At 46.1% G+C, this 22646-nt stretch overlaps 1 protein-coding gene across 4 annotated transcripts in view; it reads left to right on the top strand.

Annotated features, from left to right (window-relative positions):
* The window catches only part of ARHGAP45 (Rho GTPase activating protein 45), a 471885-nt gene that overhangs the window by 102482 nt on the left and 346757 nt on the right, over positions 1–22646 (top strand). For all 4 annotated transcript variants that reach the window (XM_069647375.1, XM_069647391.1, XM_069647383.1 and 1 more), the window contains exon 2: positions 4547–4886. In XM_069647375.1, the coding sequence (XP_069503476.1) occupies positions 4547–4886 (340 nt within the window). The remainder of the gene's footprint in view (positions 1–4546; positions 4887–22646) is intronic.

The following is a 22646-nucleotide window of genomic DNA, read 5'->3' as shown; positions in this document are numbered from 1 at the left end:
CTGCCACAAGCACTCCTACACCATACTATGCTACTCCCTGCCACAAGCACTCCTACACCATACTATGCTACTCCCTTCCACAAGCACTCCTACACCATACTATGCTACTCCCTTCCACAAGCACTCCTACACCATACTATGCTACTCCCTGCCACAAGCACTCCTACGCCACCTGATGATGCTCCACACAGTAAGCACTCCTACACCATACTATGCTACTCCCTGCCACAAGCACTCCTACGCCATACTATGCTACTCCCTGCCACAAGCACTCCTACACCATACTATGCTACTCCCTGCCACAAGCACTTCTACACCATACTATGCTACTCCCTGCCACAAGCACTCCTACACCATACTATGCTACTCCCTGCCACAAGCACTCCTACACCATACTATGCTACTCCCTGCCACAAGCACTCCTACACCATACTATGCTACTCCCTGCCACAAGCACTCCTACACCATACTATGCTACTCCCTGCCACAAGCACTCCTACACCATACTATGCTACTCCCTGCCACAAGCACTCCTACACCATACTATGCTACTCCCTGCCACAAGCACTCCTACACCATACTATGCTACTCCCTGCCACAAGCACTCCTACACCATACTATGCTACTCCCTGCCACAAGCACTCCTACACCATACTATGCTACTCCCTTCCACAAGCACTCCTACACCATACTATGCTACTCCCTGCCACAAGCACTCCTACACCATACTATGCTACTCCCTTCCACAAGCACTCCTACACCATACTATGCTACTCCCTGCCACAAGCACTCCTACACCACCTGATGATGCTCCACACAGTAAGCACTCCTACACCATACTATGCTACTCCCTTCCACAAGCACTCCTACACCATACTATGCTACTCCCTTCCACAAGCACTCCTACACCATACTATGCTACTCCCTGCCACAAGCACTCCTACACCACCTGATGATGCTCCACACAGTAAGCACTCCTACACCATACTATGCTACTCCCTGCCACAAGCACTCCTACACCATACTATGCTACTCCCTGCCACAAGCACTCCTACACCATACTATGCTACTCCCTGCCACAAGCACTCCTACACCATACTATGCTACTCCCTGCCACAAGCACTCCTACACCATACTATGCTACTCCCTGCCACAAGCACTCCTACACCATACTATGCTACTCCCTGCCACAAGCACTCCTACACCATACTATGCTACTCCCTTCCACAAGCACTCCTACACCATACTATGCTACTCCCTTCCACAAGCACTCCTACACCATACTATGCTACTCCCTTCCACAAGCACTTCTACACCATACTATGCCGCTTGCTCGTCACCAGCACTCCTAAAGCACTGTACTGCCCACCGCAGCAAGCACTCCTACAGTACACTGTGCCATAGGGAGATCCAGCGGTCAACGCAACACTCTGTATGTCAAGTGCATCATCCACTTGGCCGCCCGAACCAGCAAGTACGCCAAGACCCTGGCAGAAGTAGCAGAAAGGGATTCAGTGAATAACTAACTCCCTGCTTGCTCCCACAAACCGTGGCATGATCTTCTATCCTAAACAAAAATCTGGCAGATTAGGGAACACCCCGCACTACCCAGAATATTGCCAGTTTCCCTTTTACCACCATGGATTCTGACCAATGATTATTCCCTGTGTAAGTCTCTCAGCTGAAAGCATTGAGGCCGCAGCCTTCGGTGGAAGCTCTGCCCGGCATCGTTCATCGAGGAGAACATCAACATTCTAGCGGTGGACGTGGCTCAGTGAATCAACACTTCCTTCCTCTATTGTTCAGGGCCCTGGAAAAAACGATCACTCTACTACATAAAACATATAAGAACAGCTGGCACCAACACCTGGCTAATTACCACCCCACATGCGACCATCCATTTTCAAGCAAGATCATGAATTGCAAGATCATGCGGCAGCTACCCGTGCACATCCTCCATGATTTTCGGTCAGGTTGCAGCCTAAACAGGGCCACCAGGTCCAAACAAGCAGACATCCGATAAGACCACGTCCTGACATCCCTTGACTCAGGTCAAGAAGGAGGCCTGATCCTACTGGACCTGCCCAGTGTGTAGCACAAGGTGGACCACGAGAGTCTTCTGGACGGGCTTGAACAATGAGCTGGGGCTTTTGACTGTGGACTTCATTGGATCTCCTGCTGCCTCACTGATAAGAGCCATCAGATACGGATTGCTAATACCACTTTCTCGACCAATCACATCCCCTTTGGTTTACCCCAAGATTCTGCCTCCTCAATGCTCCTTTTGATTACCTATATGCACCTGTTAGCGTAGGCAATCAGCTAACACCAGCTACCATTCAAATTCCACATGTACGCAGAAACACAGATCCCCATTCAGCTGGGACAGAACCCTGACCAATGCAATATACTTTTAGCATGTGCAGAGAGCATCTAATTCTGGATGAGGGACAGCCATCTCTGAACGAGTTTGAAAATCTATGGAGGATAGCTCAAGGGCAACGCGCTAACCTTGGAAGCAAGATGACGTGGAGCAACACAGGTTTGATCCCCAGGTCCGCGCTTCGAAACCTCTAGGTATTAAGCACGTTATAAATAACCAATTACAATTATTAAAAAAAGAAATGACAAAACTGAGGCCGTGATCACTGGAGGCCCCGAACATAAGAGGAGTTGGGGACAAGCACCACCATGGCATAACATGCTTGACATGCTTGACCCTAACCTCTGTCTCCCATTGCCGATCACAGCTGCCCCATACAGCATCAGCTCGGGCTTCTCAGAAAAGCACCAACACTGCTGCTAAGGTAAAACTGGGGTGTTCTCTTCCGGGCCTAGGTCACTAGAATAGGGTAACATTGTACATGGGAAAGCTTCAAAGAGAGATTCAGGGGGGAAAATAGCATAGTATCCAGAACCAGGCTCTCAGGTGAGACCTGAGCAGGAATGAACCTGGCCACACCACTTGAGCCTTGAGGGAACTCAAGTGGCACTCACTGGAGCAGAGAATCGTATTGAAAGTCTTATCCACTGTCTTCAAAGCACTTGAAGGATCAGGACCGAAGGGCCTGTGAGAGCTGCCCACATATATGCCCCTGGCCCATATCTAGATGTAAGGAATAGATGGAACCGTAAGAAGAGTGGGAGGTACCCATTAAAGGGATGCAGGGGACAGAGCTCTCCAAAAAGTTGAACCCACATCTGAGGGACCAATCCGAGGGCCTTCAAAGAAAGCCAAAGCCAATGTTGGGATCACCCCACTCCACAAAGAAAGTGGCTAGACCCTTCCTTCAATGTGATTTGGCAACCAAAAACTCACATCAACCCAGATAACACACGGCACTGAACTGCCCCCCGCCCACAGAAAGCATTCACACACCCTACTGTGCTACTTCCCATAGCAAACCCTCCCACATTACACAGTACTTTGCCCTTATAGCAAGCAGTCCTACAGTACACCATGCTGCACTGCATAGACAGTACTCATTTTTCATTCTGTACTTCTCCCTGTTGCAGGCACTCCGGCACCACACTGTACTGTACCCCACAGTCAGTACTCATACAACATACTGTACGTCACCCAAAAGCAAGCACACCTACCACTCCCCCACTGCACTGCTTGCCACATCCAGTACTTCCTGCCTACAGTGTACTGCTCTCCACATCCAGTACCTTTAGTGTACACTGTAGTGTTCCCAAATAGCCTGCAATCCTACATCATACTTCCACCATGGTCACTGTTCTTTTAATTACAGGCTTGCCTGATCTGTGGTCTGCTTAAGAGTACTACTGTAGTACTGAGGACAGCTGAACTTGGTGTCAGTGAGCCAGGGTCTTGTACTGGGTAAGAGCGCACACAGCGTGGTGTAATAGTGAGGCTCCCGAAACTGTCATGATGGGAAGAGCTACGTTTGGTGTAAGGGAGTGTGGAGCGTATGAAGCTGCAGATCTACTGATGGGCCATCCTGGTATCAGTAAGTGCAGAGGCAATTATGCTGCAGTATGAGAAAAGGATCAGGCTTGCACTACTATGTATGAAGACTGTCAGGCTGTAACTTGAGAGACCGCAGAGCTTGCTGTCAGCAATCGTTCATTGGTGAAAGATCAGATTGGTGTGAGTTAGGAGACAAGCTGTAATTGGGATTACCTGGACCTTCTTGTTGGTCAGTCTGGGCCCCGAATATTCTGCCAATGAGTCTGCAACCCTGATCTTTCTGCCAAAGAGTCTGGGACACAGAGCTTGCTGTTTGAGGGTTAGGCCTCAGTTCTGGAGAAGAAATTTCAGCTTGCTGTCAGCATCTGTGGGGCCATGGGCCGACTGTGTGTGACATCACATATCGCTCTTGCATTAGTAACACTAGGCTGAAAACATTCTGGTGCTTGACAGTTGATGAAGTGTTCTCATAGTGTCTTGAGATGTACTCTTTAGTCTGGATTCAAGGCTAGAATTTGTGAGGACTGCTTGAAAAATCGAATAGTTTGCAGATCTTTATTTTGTAATATCCTTTACTGACTGGCTGATGTGTCCTCTTTTTTAACTCCATAGGAACTGCCTCGCAAAGATGGTTCTGAATCACAGCCACCGCTGACCCCAGGCCCCACTGAGCTCTTGGCCCCAGGAATCACCAAACTCAGCAGCAGTCCAAGCTCGTCCGGCACACTCAAGAGGCCCACTAGCCTCAGCCGCCATGCCAGTGCGGCTGGCATCCCACTCACCTCCCCAAACAGCTGGGGGGCCAACAAGAACCACAAGCCAGTGGGCCACAGCCCCTTGGACAGTGGTGAGGGGCCCTTCATCGAACCAGAGGATATCTCGCAGCTCCTGGCCGACGTGGCCCAGTTTGCAGAACGACTGGAAAAGTTGCGTGACGTAGTACTGGCTGACGGTAAGTTACTACCACCAAGCCGTGAGTTCTAGTCCATGATTTCTCATCAAAGGGCATTGAAGCTGATCAACAGGAAAGCAAATGGCAGCAGTCGGATGATGCCAGTCTGACCAGACGCAAAGCTCTGACCCAAGTAATGCACACATTCTCCTGGAACTGGGAATGCACACATTCTCCTGGTCCAATGAATGCGCACATTCTCCTGGCCCAAGAAATGCACAGATTCTCCTGACGCAAAGAATGCATACATTCTCCTGGCCCAATGAATGCATACATTCTCCTGGTGCAATGAATGCACACATTCTCCTGATCCAAGGAATGTACAAATTCTCCTGACTCCTGACACAAAGAATGCACACATTTTCCTGACCAAAGGAATGCACATATTCTCCTGACACAAGGAATGCACACATTCTCCTGGCCCAATGAATGCACACATTCTCCTGACCCAAGGAATTGCATAGATTCTCCTGACCCAAAAAATGCGCATATTCTACTGGCCCAATGAATGCACACATTCTCCTCACCAAAAGAATGCACACATTCTCCTGACTCCTGACACAAAGAATGCACACATTGTCCTGAACCAAGGAATGCACACATTGTCCTGGTCCAATGAATGCATACATTCTCCTGACCCAATGAATGCACACATTCTCCTGGCCCAAGGAATGCACTACATTCTATGTAGGTTTTAAGCAGCAAAGAATACTGATGCTTGATCAGATGCTGGCATTGTTTGGGATATAATAAAACCCTGTGTTATTTCTGTGCAGAATCGGCGCTATGAACTGTATGTACACTGAGCATAGTTGTTATACCGGAAATAGGAATGTGTTCTATAGGAAAGAAACATTTACCATAGCAATACATGCTCTATAGGGGTAACCCCTATAAAGGGGTTACCCCTAGAGGCGCGCCTTGAAACACTTGTGTATAGACGCGTTACAAATGCCATATCATATCATAACCTGTGTGGTTGCAGAGACAATTTGAGTGGACATATTGTCTTTTTCCTTGTATGAACGATAAGAGGCATGCCACTGAAATTCCATATGAATGTTCCATACCCAATGGGAATTCTATCACTCCTCCATGCAAAAGGCCAGAGAGCAGCACATGGCATCCCTTCTCTATGCCTGTTTGTGTGCTTCCATCTGGCTGCTGCTTCTGAGCGAGCAAATGGCAATGTTCTTCTAGAAAAATGAAGCGTAGTGGGTCATGGCACCACAGAATCTGTACTCTGGTCACGAGGCTTAGGCTACCGACAAAGCTTGACGCCCATGGGCGCTACCTAGTTCAATAGGGGTGCGGGTACCTGGGTAGGCATTGGGAATATTCTTAAGTGAGGGTGGGCTTCAATTTGTAAGTATAGTCATACAATGTGGCCCTGTGTTCATTTTCAGACTGGCAGTTGAACAATCTCTTTTTGCTACTTTGCAAAAGTTGCTGTAGGTTGCAAAAGATTAATTTTAAAATGGTGCTCTCCAAAGTTTACTATAGTTAGCCACAACATTGAATTGAGGTGCATTTTAAGCATGACCAGTGTCTTAAATGTAGCTGAATTTGAGTATAGCCATTGCATTGAACTTTGCTGAATAGTTGGATTTTTGTGTATATCCACCATATTACATGTAGCTGAATTTTTGAGTATAGCCATTGTATTAAATATAGCTGAATTTGAGCACAGCCACTATATTGAATTTAGCTTATTTGTTTAATATAGCCACTGCATTTAACTTCGCTGAATTTCACAGTATAGCCAGTGCATTGAATTTAGCTGAACATTTGAGTATAGCCACCTTATTCAATGTAGCAGATTTTTTTTTGTATAATACATGTATTACATTTAGCTGAATTTGAGTATAGCCACTGTATTGAACTTAGCTACATTTTTGAATGTTTGATTATAGCCAGTGTATTGAATTTAGCTGGACTTTTGAGTATAGCCACTGTATTGAACTTAGCTGAATTTTTTAGTATAGCCAGTGTATTTAATTTAGCGTAACCTTTGAGTGTAGCCAGTGTATTGCATCGAGTATTTGAGTACAGCATGTACGGCATCGAATGAGGTGTGTATTTAAAGGTGTAGCTGAGGAAGCTGCTTTTCCTTGAAGGAACGTTTACTTACTTTAACTCTGCTTCCTGGCGCTGGCACTGCGAGTCTTGGAAGACTCTTGCCGTGAAAAATCCGTGCTCGCTTCCTGGAGGAGGCGGAGCGCATCGGCGCTCACGTGTGCGGTCACGTGACTTGTTCCCCGACAGAAATTGCAGCCCCAGCCACCCTTGCGGCGTTAAGCCCGGCCGCGGAGTAAAGGGCGGCGCATTTTTTCGGCGGCAAGAACTGTTTTGCTGCTGTTTGGCACTGGGCTTTGGGTGCTGAGTCCGGTTGATTATCAATTTGTCCAGAGGCGACCGGGGGCGATGGTTGCCATGCCAAAAGCCTCACTCTCGAGCGGGCCGCAGACACGCCACAAGACGCTTCAGCAACGTCAGATGTTAAACCCCTGGACTGCCCTGCCGGCAAATTCTGCTGTAGTTGCTGCTACAAGCAAAAAGCTACAAGGTAAGCCTGTTGCATGCGCGATGACTGTGGGTTCTCTAGCTATGCCTCTGACTATTGCCCAAGTGCACCTTGATGACTCTATGGTCCATTCTGAGCCTACTGCTACGCAAGGTGGATCTGACATTTGCGATCAAATTCCAATTCCTATCCCTATCCCAGTAGGCTCAGTACCCCCCCAATCCACATCAAGACCATTGGTATTACTCTCCCTTACTGACCTTGCACCGATCCCCATGCTACCAGATGATGGTGAGGTGGCATAGGTCCCACATGCTGAGAAAACTCCTCTACCTGAATTCTATTTTTCCCCCTTTGATCTTACGGACGGTGAAATTATAAGCGCCACGTCGGCTACGCAAGACAAAGCCAACGTAGCAGGAGTATCAGGGGCACTTTCTATCTGCCCTGCGGTCCAGGGGGGGGGTTGATGCATGCGAACGTTCTGAAATGCATGCAAATGATGAGCCGGAAAACCTCACCATAGCTGATTTAAGTTCCACACTGACCACGCAGCATGCTCCTATTGATGGCACAACAGATCGGATTTCCCTTGTTTCAGGTATCAAAAACCCTGACCCCAAAAAAATCTTGCGGCCGACAACAGGGCCGGTGGAAAACAATGATCTGCTTGAGGCATCAAAGGCCTTGAAATTGCCAGTATTAAAGTTCAGCGAATCAAGTACTCATACTAAGGTGCACATGCTGCAGTCTGCTGTAGCCCCAGCATTGCCCTCTCAAATCTCTGGTGGCATGCCCGAGAGGGCAATATTGGCCCCTTCTGCATCTAAAGTGGACAGGCAAGTACAACATCGGCCACAAAACGGGTTGTCTGACGATATTCCAGTCCAGCAGCGCCTGCCCAATGATCGTCCGAACTTCAATCCTCGGACGATTCACATGGGCCAGAAACCTGTGGCACATCCGATTACAACCCTGTTGGCCACATCTACATTGACACCTCAAACAACCCCGTGTCCTGGTCTCCAAGAAAAAGTCAAACCTTTGTACTTGTCGAGTACAGCGAAACAACGAGAAGGCAACAGTTGTTTACCAGGTCCAAATTTTTCAACACTACTAACCAGTGGCGTAACACAAAATGTGGGGGCCCCCCTGCGAGCCAAGCTGAGGGGGCCCCCCAACTCGGCAACAAATCACGGGTTGCGCCACACTCTGGGCCGGCCTAGACTGTCACGCTTGCACAATACGCATGAACGTGCTGCTGAAGGGGTATGCCGCACACTGCACTAGGAAAAAGATATAAATATGTGTTTTAATGCAATATACAGCACACTTTCTGAGATAAATTGGCTATAAAGCCAAAGTGTTTGCAATTGTTTTGTAGGGTAACACAATCCAATACATGCAAGTCACCAACAGTGCACAGGAACATTAATGCTTCCAACTGGCTGCACAATGTAGACCAGTGTAAACACGTAATAACATTATAGTACAGAATGCCAGGCCACATTTGGACATACCTAGACTGTTTTCAGCAAAATGCCAGTCAAAGCAATAACACTCATCAAGAAGAGAGCACACAATAAAGCATGTGTCTTCATGGCCTCGAACAACACGGCCAAACTCTTTAAAATCTGCAAGGAACTGGTCAATCCTGTTGTGGTCTATACCTCTTCTGTTCCCTCCCATGCCCTCTGTACAGCTCTGGCCTCTCATTTCTCTGCTAAATCTCAGGACATCCTGTCCTCTATGTCCTCTTCCTCTCTCGGCCCATTTTGGCCATCTCTTCTCTCCTCCTCCTTTTTCCTCTTTCTCTCTGACAACACCTGATGAGGTTTCTAGACAAGTCCGATCTATGAAAGTGTCGTCCAAACAGGTGCTCCGCTGCTCCTCCAGAACCATCAAAGCCCATATTGACACCCTCGCTCCAGCCTTGGCCGATTTCTGTAATCACTCTTTTGCCACTGCAATGTTCCCCTCTCCCTTTGAGCACTCCCTTGTGCACCCACTCCTCAAGAAGCAGTCTGCTGATCCTACCTGCTGGAAAACTATCGCTCAATCTCCACCTTTCCTGAGCAAACTCTTGGAACAGCTTGCCATCTCCCAGCTTACTCTCCACACTGAATCTGTTGGTTGTCTCCATGACCATCAGTCTGGCTTCAGAGCTGCCAGAGGCATGGAAACTGCTCTCCTTAACACCTGTGCTGCTCTCTAACCTTGATTCCAGCATTCCTTCTATTCTCATCCTTCATCTTTCCTCTGCTTTCGACAGGGTCAACATCCCCATCCTGATCAATCGACTCTGTGAGAACCTGGGCATCACAGATCAGACCCTAGAGTGACTGACCTACTTCCACTTGGACCGCCACTCCGCTCCCAGGTCGATCGTGGTCCCATTCTCTCTGCCACCTCTCTCTACCTGTGGCATTCCCCAGGGCTCTATCCTCTCACGCTGGTTTTTCAACCTCTACTTGGCCACTTTGGCCTCCCTGATCTCTACCTTATCCTCTAACTTTCAATGTTGTGCGGATGACTCAGCTTTCCTTCAGGCTCCCCTCATCCTCCTCTCCTCTCTTGCTCATTCCTGACTGTCTATCCACGATTCAGGATTGGTGCACCTCCAACAATCTCTGCCTTAATGCCAGTAAGACAGAGATCCTTCTCATTGGGACCCTTGCCACTGTGTTTCCTCTCGCACTATAGCAGACCACCTTGGGCCCTCTTCCTTTGCCTTCCTGCGAGGCAAAAAACCTTGGTGTCATCTTCAAAGCCACACTCTCTTTCTCTCCTAACATCTCGGACATCACCAAGAAGTCCCACTACCAGCTGCTCCTCCTCAAAGGGACTCTTCCCTTTCTCACTCTCCACCAGAAGCTCACTGTCTCTAAGCTGGACTACTGCAACAGCCACTTTCTCAATCTGTCTTCCTCTAGTCTCCGTCATCTGCAAATAATCCAGAACAGGACTGCAAGACTTAGCCTTGGCCTCAAGCCCTGGGATTGTATTTCTCCAGCCCTGAAATTTCTCCACTGGCTGCAAGGATCAAGTTCAAGAACCTTTGCATTGCCCACAAGGCTTTCTGGGGCCAGTGCCAACACTAAATCCAATGCTCTCTTCCAAAATACCTTCTTTCTCTAACCCTTCACTCAGCTACCTCCAACTCTCTAAGGCTTAGACATTTCTCCAGGCAGAGAGTGGGGGTAGACCTCTCTCCTCTGCTGGTGCCTCCAACTGGAATGGCCTCCCTGCCCCTCTCAAACTTGAGGCGGACAACCTGAAGTTTCGGAAGCAGCTAAAAGCTTTCCTCTTCTCTGCTGCTTTCGCTCTCTCTCCCCCCCTGCTGACCTACCTGACCTACCTGTCTGCTGTACTGACTGGCTGCTTGGCTACCCTCAGAGTCTCTCTGAGTCCAGGCTCTTTCTTGATTGGTCACCCTTGCAATGCCTCCGGGCCTACCATGCACTTAGGGGCTGTAACTGTAACCCTGCAGTCCATTGTTCTCCTTGCACAACCAATAGCTGCTCTGCCCTGGCTGCACTTACTGAGATCATTGCTGTCCTGTTTTCCCCTCCCCTCTCACTTGCACTTCCCTGCTCCCTTTTCCCTTGCACTTCTCGTTCTCACAATGACACAAGGCCTAGTGAGATCGTTTGTCTTGTCCTACCTCTATCATCCCTCCCTTGTGTACACTTGTGTACAGGCGCATTATAAATGACTTGAATCACATCATATCATTTTATCACAGATGCCCAGAAAAATATACAATGCCGCAGTAAGAAATGGCTAGACTGGCAGCACCCAAATGACAATCTAGCCAGGTAATTAAAGTTAGCAGGACTACTTTATCAGAAATGTCCAGTTAAAAGAAAGTCATACCAAACTGAGGAATGACTAGACTGGCTAAATCAAAATGCCTCTCTAGCCACTAATACCACATATCATGCCTGCTTAGCCTGGACATGGACAACCATTATGATTTATCACACAATCCTGCCCACCCACACATCCACTCTCCCTCCCACCCACCACAATCAGCTCCTTGGCCCAGAATTACCTCTGCGTCCCTCTTCCTTGTCCCAGAGCTTTCGTATGAGGCTCCTTGCCTCATAGGTAAGTACTGGGATGAGGAACAGTGGGACTAGGAGTGATGAAGATTACAGGTAGCTAAATCAGGCATTACCTCCATGTACCTCTACCTCTTCCCAGTACTTTTGTATGAGGCAGAGTGCCTCAAACACACATACTGCCTCGTATATAAGTACTGGGACGAGGAAGAATAGGGCTAGGAGTAAGCAAGGCATTAAACACAAGTAGTAGCGCAACACCATTGAGTTGACTGGGCTTCAGCACTACCCCCCCTGACATTTTGGGCTATATTGACTCAACTTGGCTAACATTTAGAGCAGTTGCCAGACCGAACAGGACACAGATTTTAAACGGCACCTGGTTTTTGCTGTTAACAAGAACCCAGCAATTACCAACGTAAAGCATTTCACTGTTAGTACCTGCATTCAAATTCCACATTGTTTAGGCGATTGAAATCGTGATGTGGGTTTAGTACTTGCATGCCAGGGGAGTGATTGGAAGGGTAGAGAGGGAACAGGAGACTTATAGGAGAAAGTTAACTGCTTGTAACATTGAATCTGCACTAGAATAGTCTCATTAAAATGCGTAAATAATTTGGATGCGCCCACACAAATAAGTTTCCCCCTGCCCACCTCATGTGAAGTTAGCGCCTCTCCCAACATTTGAAGGGTTAGCCCCCCCAAAATGAAGGTTTTCTTGTGCCCCTGTACACAAGCACACACCCCATTCACCTTATACACACCCAGTCATCCACACATTTTCACCATACACTCACACAGGTAGCCACCTATACATTTATGTGTGCACCCTTTCACCATGCAGGCACACCCCCACAGCCACCCATATATTTAAGTGTGCACCCTTTCACCATACACACACAGGCAGACGGCTATACATTTGAGTGTGCACCCTTTCACCATAGACTCATACACGCACACCTCATGGAGTTGAGGGGGGGCCCTATTACTTAAAAAAGAAATTGGGGCTCATTGCGGGTCCAGCGGTAACCGTGCCGGTGCTACCGGCGGGTTGCCGCCAGACCCATAAAAAATTACTATGGCCTGACTTCCCGGTGCCACCGTGCTATTTCAAGTCCGGCGGCTGGGAAATCAGGTGCCGGTAATTTCGTTAAACCCCAGACTCCACGGGAATGGGGACACAGAAGCACCTGCACCATTGTTAACGGTGCCGGTGCTTCCGTGACAGGTCTGCCTACCGTGGCTCCTGTGCCTGGCAGGGTCAGACCTGTCGGGCACGGCAGCCCCACAAGGCAGACCTGTAATATGCCGGTCCGGAAACAACAGTGCCTGTAAGCTTACCAGCACCGTTGTTTCCGGACCGGCATGGTCAGAATGAGCCGCATTGTTTCTTTTTTAAGTCACTATAACTTCATTAAGAAATTATTTCAGTTAAGGACCGAACCATAATCAAAATAATTTCTTTATGATGGCTGAGTGGCTTCAAAAACAAACAATTTCTTTTTGAAGGCATAGGGCTCCCAATCCCCCCCCCCCCACCCCATGACATGGAGGCCTCCAGCCTAGGGTCTTCCATGTCATGGGTTACGGGGGCCCTCAGACTTCAAAAAGAAAGTTTCTTTTTGTAGTCACTCTGCCTTCATAAAGAAATTATTTCTGTTACAGAAATGTTCTTTATGAATGCAGAGTGAATTTCAAAAGAAACTTTTTTTTTTTTTTAGAAAAAAATATATATATATTTTTTTTAATTTTTGTTTTTTACTGGGGCCCCCTCCCAGCCATGTGCTGGTGGGGCCCCCCACACCGCGGGCCCCCCCGCACCGCGGGGGCTGCGGGCGCCCCTGTTACGCCAGTGCTACTAACCACTCCATCAAAAGCTTCCACGTCCGGCCTCGAGCACCCAATAGCTCCAACTCCAGTTAAAGATGGACAGAAAACACCAAACTCAAAAATCAATCTAACTGTGGGTGCTGCAATACAGCTACATAATAAAGTCGTCACAAGCCATGATTCCGTTTGTTAAGCTGTATGAGTCGCTAAATGAAACAATCAGAGACCAAGGGGCCATATTAGTGAATCTCACATCTAAATTGGACCAAATTGATTCCTTTACTAAGTTCATCCAGCAAGATGTGCAAGCAGGAAAAGACGCAAGCTCGCACTGGAATTCTCGTCTAAATGACCTCGTCACCTTACAACAGGAGAGACACGATCTTCAGTTAAAATGTCTCTTGGAAGTCCTGACTGAGATTGCGCCCCTACTCAACTCAGGTCATTGTTCAACCCAGTCTAAAGCTGATAAGCATAGTACGGTACCATCGCTGAACGCTTTCTCTAGGTCGCAGGCTGAGAAGCAATGTGGTGCTTCCTCTGTTTCAGTGACATTTCAAAATGATTCACCCACTGTCCCGCAGGTGATAAGTCAAAATGTCTCTCACTCAGCTGCAGCTGGTTCTTCCCACATCTTGGCTAGGGTCGACCAGCATGGTTCATCAGACGCCATGTCGGTAGTAGTGGCAGTGGAGCCGCCATCTCAAGTTACATCGTGAGCAACATCAGCCGCAATACAAGCTGATGTGCAGGAAAGTGTACCTTCCATAGCCGGCATCTTTGGGGGACCTGTAAAAAAGAACGAAATTGCAAGCTGCTCTGCACACTCAAATACAGCTAGCATAAAATCCAAGCCCATAGTTCAAGCCAAAACTGTAAAGCAAACTACAATGGCTAAAATAGTAAAACCGGTAACACACACCTCTACGAAAAGGTTCATTAGAAACCTGACTACTCCCCCGTGGTTGGGGCTTTTTAAGCACAACATTGAGGATGTGAATGGTCTCTCAGCAGCACAAACTGTAAAGCAAACTACAATGGCTAAAAAAGTAAAACCGGTAACACACACCTCTACGAAAAGGTTCATTAGAAACCTGACTACTCCCCCGCGGTTGGGGCTTTTTAAGCACAACATTGAGGATGTGAATGGTCTCTCAGCAGCACAAACGTGTGTTTTGAAACCACCTCTGAAACAAGGTGCCAAGCGTTGTCATTTAAACTCAGACGACAGTTCCTCAGTTATCTCGGTGAAATCAGATGCGCCAGACCTATGCGATCTTTCTACGTACTCAAATTCGAGCGATGATGAACTATCGCATGATGCCAGTGAAGAAAATCCGCTCGAGATGCAGAGGTCTTCCAAAGTTACTCACTTAAGGCAAAGTCGCTCACCTGAGAAGTGGCAAGCAGTGAAAAGTCGATGTTCAACCATTTCTCATAAGGCTGATTCAGACTCCATGGCTGCTACATCTAGTCTAAACCCAAAATTCACTACAAAGCAACGTAACCAGCAAATTCGTCCTACTTGGAGGTCTCAAGCTTCGCACTTACAGCGACAAAACAATCATAAGTGTAAATTGAGGCTTCAAAATATCCATAAAGACGACAATGAATTGAATCTGAATCGAACAAATGTCTTGCGTCTATTCAAACATATCCCTCCTCTGCGGTTGATAAACTCGGATGACATTAAAATCGTTGAATATGTGAATGAATGTTGCTCTGATGCTGTGCTGTTACACACAGACGCAGCAGGTGTACGCAATACACTCCTCAAATCAGCTGAAGATCTACTGCTGTTTGGTTTTGATATTTCGGTTGAACCAGAAAAGCAAGCCTGGACCAGTGATTCCAATCAGTCGGTATTAAGTTCGGCCGACATAAATCCAGCCGAGGTGAGATCTCTACGTCATAGCATGTTCTCTGAGGGGAAACCAGCTGATTCAAACACCCGAAAAGAAAAAAAAGCTAGTCTCCAGAGAAATCGGAACCAGGATTAGCCATGACTATGCCACCAGGACGTCACCTCTTCCATCATATCGTGGAACACACGAGGGTACCATCATCTGCTTCAGGAGTTCGAGGTCCCCTTAGATGATGTCTTTGCTATTTGCTTGCAAGAGACCTGGTTGATCGATGCACCAATGAGAGATGGATTTGTCACAATGATCAACCCGGCCATTAAAAACAAACAAGGGCGCCCGAGTGCAGAACTATTGACCATGATACGACTGTCGCAAAATTGGTCTAGTCCAAGTTGTGTCAATCCAAATCCATATATTCAAGGCTCTATAATGCACTCACAGACTGAAAATCCAAACGTCTCTTATTCCCTGCTACTGATAAATTGTTATTGGAATCCAGCGAAAATGCAAGAAGCGGACTACATCTCTGCGATCAGTGGCCTAATGGATGACGCGCTGATGAAATATCATAACCTGACAATCATCTGCTGTGGAGACTTAAATGGGTCTTGGTTCAAGTGTGATCCTCAGTCTAACATCTATAGCCATCTCACACATGAGGATCTAGGTGCGAAGGAACAACATTGGTCCACTCTAATGGAGACGCATAACTGTGTGATGTTGAATGGTAGAGTGAGAGGTGATATGCCGGCTCAACCGACATGGCATCGTAAATCTTTGCACAGTATTATTGATTACTTCTGGGTGTCCAGGAATCTTGAAGAAAAGACAAGCTCTCTGCAGTCCATAAGCTCAACAAAGAGCGATCATAGGATACTAAAACTAGATTGCCTATTGCCAGGGCCCAAATCTGTACTCTGATATCTGGTCCAAGTTGAGGCACATCCAAGTGGCAATCGCCTAAGATTGAGCATCAAGAAGATATGCACCTTAACAGAAAACCTGATAAACCTGCCAAGTGGGGTCGACTACATGCCGCTGTTAGCAATACATAAAACAACTAACAACGCGGTACCTAGTCAACCTACAATTCACAATCATTGGTTTAGCAAAGTGATGTATGCCAAAAAAAAAGCGTTAAGAAGTGACATCCGCAGTTTAAAAAAACAAAAAAAGTCTCATGGACAATTATACGCAAAGAAGTCAAAACAAGAAGAGCAACCTATAGAAACTGGATTAGATCCCAGAAACTCATCGTCGAGCAAGACCGCACTGAACTCATGATGAAGTTATTGGTCACCAAGAACACACGAGACACTTGGAAAATCTTGAATATGGGGCCGTCAATAAGTACAAACCTAACACAGAATACAATTACTGGTGACAGTTGGTGCAAGCACTTCACAGCAGTCTTTAATAACCAGTCTATGGTGCCGATGTTAGCTCTTGAAGCCAAACTAGTGCCGTGGGATGTTCAAATGTCACAAACTGAAATTGTGGATGCTATTAAAACACTCAAAAACTCGCGCGCTGCTGGGCCAGATATGATTAGCAATGTGATGCTAAAAAAAATCCACAAATCTGGGCCCCTTTTATTGAGCGCCTTTTTCAAAACATCGCAAGTGCACAAAGAGTGCCTGAGTCCTGGCTTACTGCAATTGTGATCCCGGTTCATAAGAAGGGCAGTTGGGAGGCTCCCGAAAACTATAGGCCAATTGCTCTCTTAGACTGCATCGGTAAACTATTCGGATCCAATCTGAGAGTGAAACTGGCATCCTGGGCTAAAAAAGCAGGAATTCCTGATGTACGTCAAACAGGGTTTTCGAAGGGCACAGGAGTAGATGTAAATCTCTCTATATTAACAGCCCTGAAACTAGACGCCCTAAAACAAAAATCCAAACTACATCTAGCCTTCATTGACATGAAGCAAGCGTTTGATGGCATTAATCGTGAACTGCTCTGGAAAAAATTAATTAATTGGAATTGCCCTGAAGATATCCTTACCCCAATAATGGCTCTCCACATGAACACTTCATTTCGCGTTCGCCTTAATAACAACGGCGACTTATCAGACAGTATCCCCACGACAAGGGGAGTGAAGCAAGGTTGTCTGCTTGCTGCCGACCTGTTCAAACTATTTCTAGCAGATCTCCCGAATCATCTTGAGCAGGCACACTGTTTCCCCCCAAGATTAAATCTGTCCTCTGTATGCTATATTGCATACGCAGATGATCTGGTATTGATTGATAAAACTCAGATCGGCCTACAACGGCTCTTAAATTGTCTTTTTGATTACCTAACCATTAATGAGCTGGTAATCAATCCAGACAAAACGAAAATCCTATCAATAGGTACAAAAACTAGCAAAAAAGATTGTGCATTTAATTGGGCCGTTGGAGGACAGCGATTATCCACAACTAATTCAATCTGTTATCTGGGTGTCCAGTTTAACAATTCAATTTGTGAAGAGCAGTGGCTAAGTGTCCTAAAACTGAAAGCAGCAAGATTGGCGATCCAAGCGGCAAAGCTCAATAATACCTTTGGAAAATTTTCGCTAACTCCGGTTCTAACGTTCTACCTTCATAAGGTAGTTCCTATCTTAACATTCGGCGCAGAAGCCGGTTGGAACATCACTGAGCAAAAATGGAACCAAATAGAGGGGCTTTTCTGGAGACGAGTTTTGAATCTTCCGGACTGTGTGTCAATCATCTTGATACGCCATGAATTATCATTGAATTCCCTTTTCACCCATATGATATGGAAGTCCATCTTGCTATGGCGGAAAATAAAAGAGGTGAGTGGGGCACCAGCCTATAAAATATTTACTTCTATTGACGACTCACACACCAGCCAACTGTTAGACCAATGGCTCAATAAAGTCCAGAAGTGGATCGTGGCGGCAGAAATCAATAACTTCGATTTATTTTCTCGTCCCAAACTTGCTAAAAGAAAATTTGATGCATGGTCGTGGATCGTTAATGTTGAAAAACGTTCAGCAATTCCAACTTCTCAATGGCTAGGTAATGCTAAAAAAAACTCAACTGCCAAGCCAAATATCTGTCACAATGTTATACTCGTTTCTATCGTGAGCAATTCCTACGCTTCCGGCTAAACACCTTGCGATCGAAGGAAATCCTATATCAAAGGAAACACCCCAATGTAAATAATAATTTATGTCGCTTTTGTGCTGCTGCTGTAGAATCACTGAAACATTTAATCCTAAATTGTCCAGCAATATGCGACCAGCGTACTGCCTATTTAGGCGAATTTGCCCCCTTGGATGAGAACATGGCGACATGGTGGGTCATGATTTCCTCTGGACAAAACAACAAACATGTATGCGCCATTGTAAATTACCAAACTATGCTTCTGAAGTTTCCTTTGGACCATAAAGACACTCTAAACTGAAATCTCAGCAGCACATAAAGATGCCGGTAGACTATTGTGTCTATTGCAAAGAAATGTGTCGATGTCTTGAAACAAAAGTTTTTTCTTTTTGTCAAACTGTAGTTTTTCAATAAAAAAAAATAAAAAGTATTTAAAGGAATGGTTTGCCCAAAAATGTTTATTTCAAAAATAGATAGGCAATATAAAAAAAAACAATTGCCATTTTTTTTCGAAGTCCCTATGTAAAATTTTGAGCAATTCAAGCTCAAAAATGTAAAAAGCAAGCACATGGGCGCATCCATTTTGTGAAATGGATGCCCGCCTGTGCTGGCTTTTGCTTTTGCGGCACTAATGAAGGAAAAGCCAGCCAGCTGTAGTAAACAAAAGCTACCACTGGGTGGCTTTTCCTTCATTGGTCCCGGGACTCGGAGGACGCAGACCGGAGACTACAGGCAGAAAAGCTGCAGCTGCATCTCGGTAAGTGCTATTTTTTTTTTTTAAATAAGCACTAGCTGCGTTTTTTTTTCTAAGTTTTCCGGGCTGGAGGAGCCCAGAAAACTTAGAAATAAAACAGCAGCTTTAAAAACGTATTTATGTTTGCGGTAGCTGTTGAAGCGACCGCAAACATAGATACAACGTTATTGTGTTTGAAAACGCTGCGGTTTTTCTTTCTAAGTTTCTCAGGCTCCTCCGAGCCTGAGAAACTTAGAAAGAAAAACTGCCGCATTTTCAAACACAACCGCGTTGTGTTTCTGCCTAAATCTGCTTTCCCATTTGGGGCTTTAGGGCTCCCCACGGGGAGCCCTAGAGCCCCAAATGGGAAAGCAGATTTAGGCAGAAACACTGCAGCATTTAGCATTGCGGAAAACAACCGAATAGTTTTTCTGCCTAAATCTGCTTTCCCATTTGGGGCTCTAGGGCTCCCCATGGGGAGCCCTAGAGCCCCAAATGGGAAAGCAGATTTAAGCAGAAACACCGCGGCATGTAAACACAACCGTGTTGTGTTTCTGCCTGCCTTGGCTTTCACTTTGGGTCTCCGGTGCTCCCATTGGGGAGCCCTGAACACATTCATCACTCTCGGTCCAGTATGCTTGGGCTTGCCTAGGTAAATGGGAACAACATTGGCATAAAGAGATATGTGGTCCCCCCCTTCCTATGGCAAAATAAATCCTCTCAGTTGGGGATCCGTTCTTCCCATCGCTGCCAGAGGCTCCATCGCAAGCAAGAACAGGAGCGGTGAAAGAGGACATCCCTGTCTAGTTCCCCTTTGTAAGGGGAAGGTTTCCGAGATATAACCATTCACTTTGACCCTGGCTACCAGATTGGTGTGTGAAAACAAAGATAAAATATCGAGGCTGAGTACCCCAAAAGGAAATACACCGAACACGGGTTACAAAGGAACATACAAAGATCTTTTATTTTATACTGAACAGTTTCAAAGTACAAAAGTAACGGATAGCTATGGGCCCTCAGTACAACACAACGAACCCCATCGTGGTTCAGTGTGTTCACTGAGTGGGGCTGTACATTAGAATTTGTTGCTCTTTTATATCATTTGCGAACATGATGTCCAACCCTACTGCGGGTTAATATTCCTCTAATACATTACTGATCTAGGGTTTGTGCCGAGTTCACCAAACTATATGCATAGGGTTTGCCTTTAATACATTCGCCAACAAGTCTACATGGTAACAGTGTATTTTAGGATTCTTATAAAGGTCTTCCCAAACATTAATTCAATGTAGTTAAACAAGTGTTCTTAGTTTAGTATTTGGATGCATTGTTCTTAACATATGCTCGCGGATTAGTTTCATTGGCACGAGTAATCCTTTACATACAGGTCATCAAAGGACAAGGTATCAGTTCACGACCCCAACAAGTGGCCTGCAGGCAAGTTACATATTAATTACATACAGAGGTCAAGATAGCCATGTTGTATTTTCGGAATGACATTGTCCATCATTTTAACTCACAGGGTGACTTTACATAGAGAACCTAAAATGGCGGATTGACCTAAAATGGCGGCTTACATTGATTCTAAGGTCAGGACCTTGCAACACGGATTTCTTGACAAGTGACTTACAAGCAGCTTGGCGTAGGCCAATATACATATATTCATTGCAGTAGGAGGCACGATATAATTTCCCATTTGACAACCCCTCCTTTTGGCCTATGCCAAGTGCTTAACTACTTCTGATCTCCATGCAAACAACTCCATGCATCATCGTCCATGCACCCTGAATCGCTGTCAGATATATCTATTGCCATCAGATAATTCGCTAAAATTTCTTTTAATACATATTCCTTGGAGGTTTTATCTGGGGCATACACTTTATGTCCTATTGTACCTATCGCTTGTGCGCAACATCCCCCTAGCATCGAACATATACTAGGTAAACACTGGATACAACAACAAAGGAACAGCAGAATTCCCAAAATGATCAGTAAGACAGAAAGTACCTTCCAACCCCAAGATCGCAAGAAGTCCCAGAAGCAAGCGCTAAGATCCCAGTTTCCCTCGGGAACATGCACTTCTGAACTAAGGACGTGTATTGCCTTGAAGATAGTAGCAAACGGGCCCCAACTAATGTACATACTCCACCACGTTCAGCCAAAATAACATCTAATGCCATCCGGTTCTGGAGCGCTACTAGTCTTATCGCTTTCTGTTCTAATGTCATATTATAGAGTATGTCCATGGTCCGGTTGATGGTTCTCTCTAGTACTCTCGCTAGTCTTCTGATATCTTCAGAATTCGCTATCTGCCCTCAAAATGGCACAAATGATTTTATTACATCTCCCAAGACCTGTGCTGGAGTGTCATCATTCTCGTCCCGCCGTGGACGAGCCTTTGAAACCTCTACTGTACTAGCTATGAACACTCCAGGTAACAGGATCCCTAAATAACAGGTTCCCTGCCAGTCCCTGGGTAACCATGGAAATGCTACATTACCGCAAACAAAGTAGACAGGTTCACCTACATACAAAGGTCTGTCTTCCCCAGTCAACTTTGCAACATTGGCACAACCTCTAAAATCTCCCATTGAATGAGGACGATTCCTCTGTATGCAGAAAGAAACTGAATCGGGGCTATGGTTAACAGTGTAAGAAGGAGGCATGGCATCCTTATAGCCTATCGGAGCCATTTTAAAGGAAATAAAAGATTGAAAAGGACAAGACAGTCTATCAGAAGGCCTAATAGAAGCAACCTTGAGCTTACTCCTATTTGTGAAAAGCGGGCATCTCAGGGGAGTCAGAACACGTTTCTCAAAATTCCCCGAGATGCTATCGTTCCAACAGCCAAAGAACAGTGCTCTAAGAGAAGCATAACAAGCAGGTGTCAAAGGTAAAGGATGAATATACCAACCTAGCCCCTTATCCCCATGTTGCGGTAAATGTGAGCAGACCCAACAGTTGGACCTATAAAAAATGGCATGCGTAGCATTCATGATAATTAACAGAGTATTGTTATAGTACCTTTGTCTATTCTGAGAGTCCCTAGGGGACAGAGTATGCAAATGTACAAAGGGAGTAGGAACAGTGGGTACATTTTCAGTCGAGAACAAGGACTCTAAATGATGAGTTTCCTCGAGGTACCTTAGGCCTAAGACAGTGACTATTATAAAACCAAATATTATTATAAAAACACAGTAATACGTTTTTGGGGCCCAGGTGCTTTGTCCATTATCCCGGCTGGTCACACAATCATTTACAGGTCCCATACGAGCGGTAGCTGTGGCAGACATTGTAGTCTTCAACCGACAAACCCCAATGTTCTTAGCTGGTGACCTCCCGGCCGCGCGACTTCCTAGTCCTTCCACAACCCCAGCCAACAGAACCCTCTTTCTCAAATTTGGGCAAAAACAAGCCCTCGATGATCCTTTCCTTCTCCGAATGCACAGCCGAACCATGCTGTAAGTCTATCTTCATGGACCCAGATTGTACCTTGCTTTTCCCGGTACTGATTGATCCAGAAACAATGTGTCGTCACTTCCCGTTGGGAGCAACATATCAGGAGCAAGTGAAGATGCAGAATTTGAAACAACAGTTTCCGGAAGCAAAACTTTTAGAGAGTGTGGAGACAAAATGG

Source organism: Ambystoma mexicanum, chromosome 1p (genome assembly GCF_040938575.1).
Source record: "Ambystoma mexicanum isolate Mex_15411 chromosome 1p, UKY_AmexF1_1, whole genome shotgun sequence".
Classification (NCBI taxonomy): domain Eukaryota; kingdom Metazoa; phylum Chordata; class Amphibia; order Caudata; family Ambystomatidae; genus Ambystoma; species Ambystoma mexicanum.
Note: the sequence above shows the minus strand (reverse complement) of the source record. Positions and strands in the feature narration are given on the sequence as shown.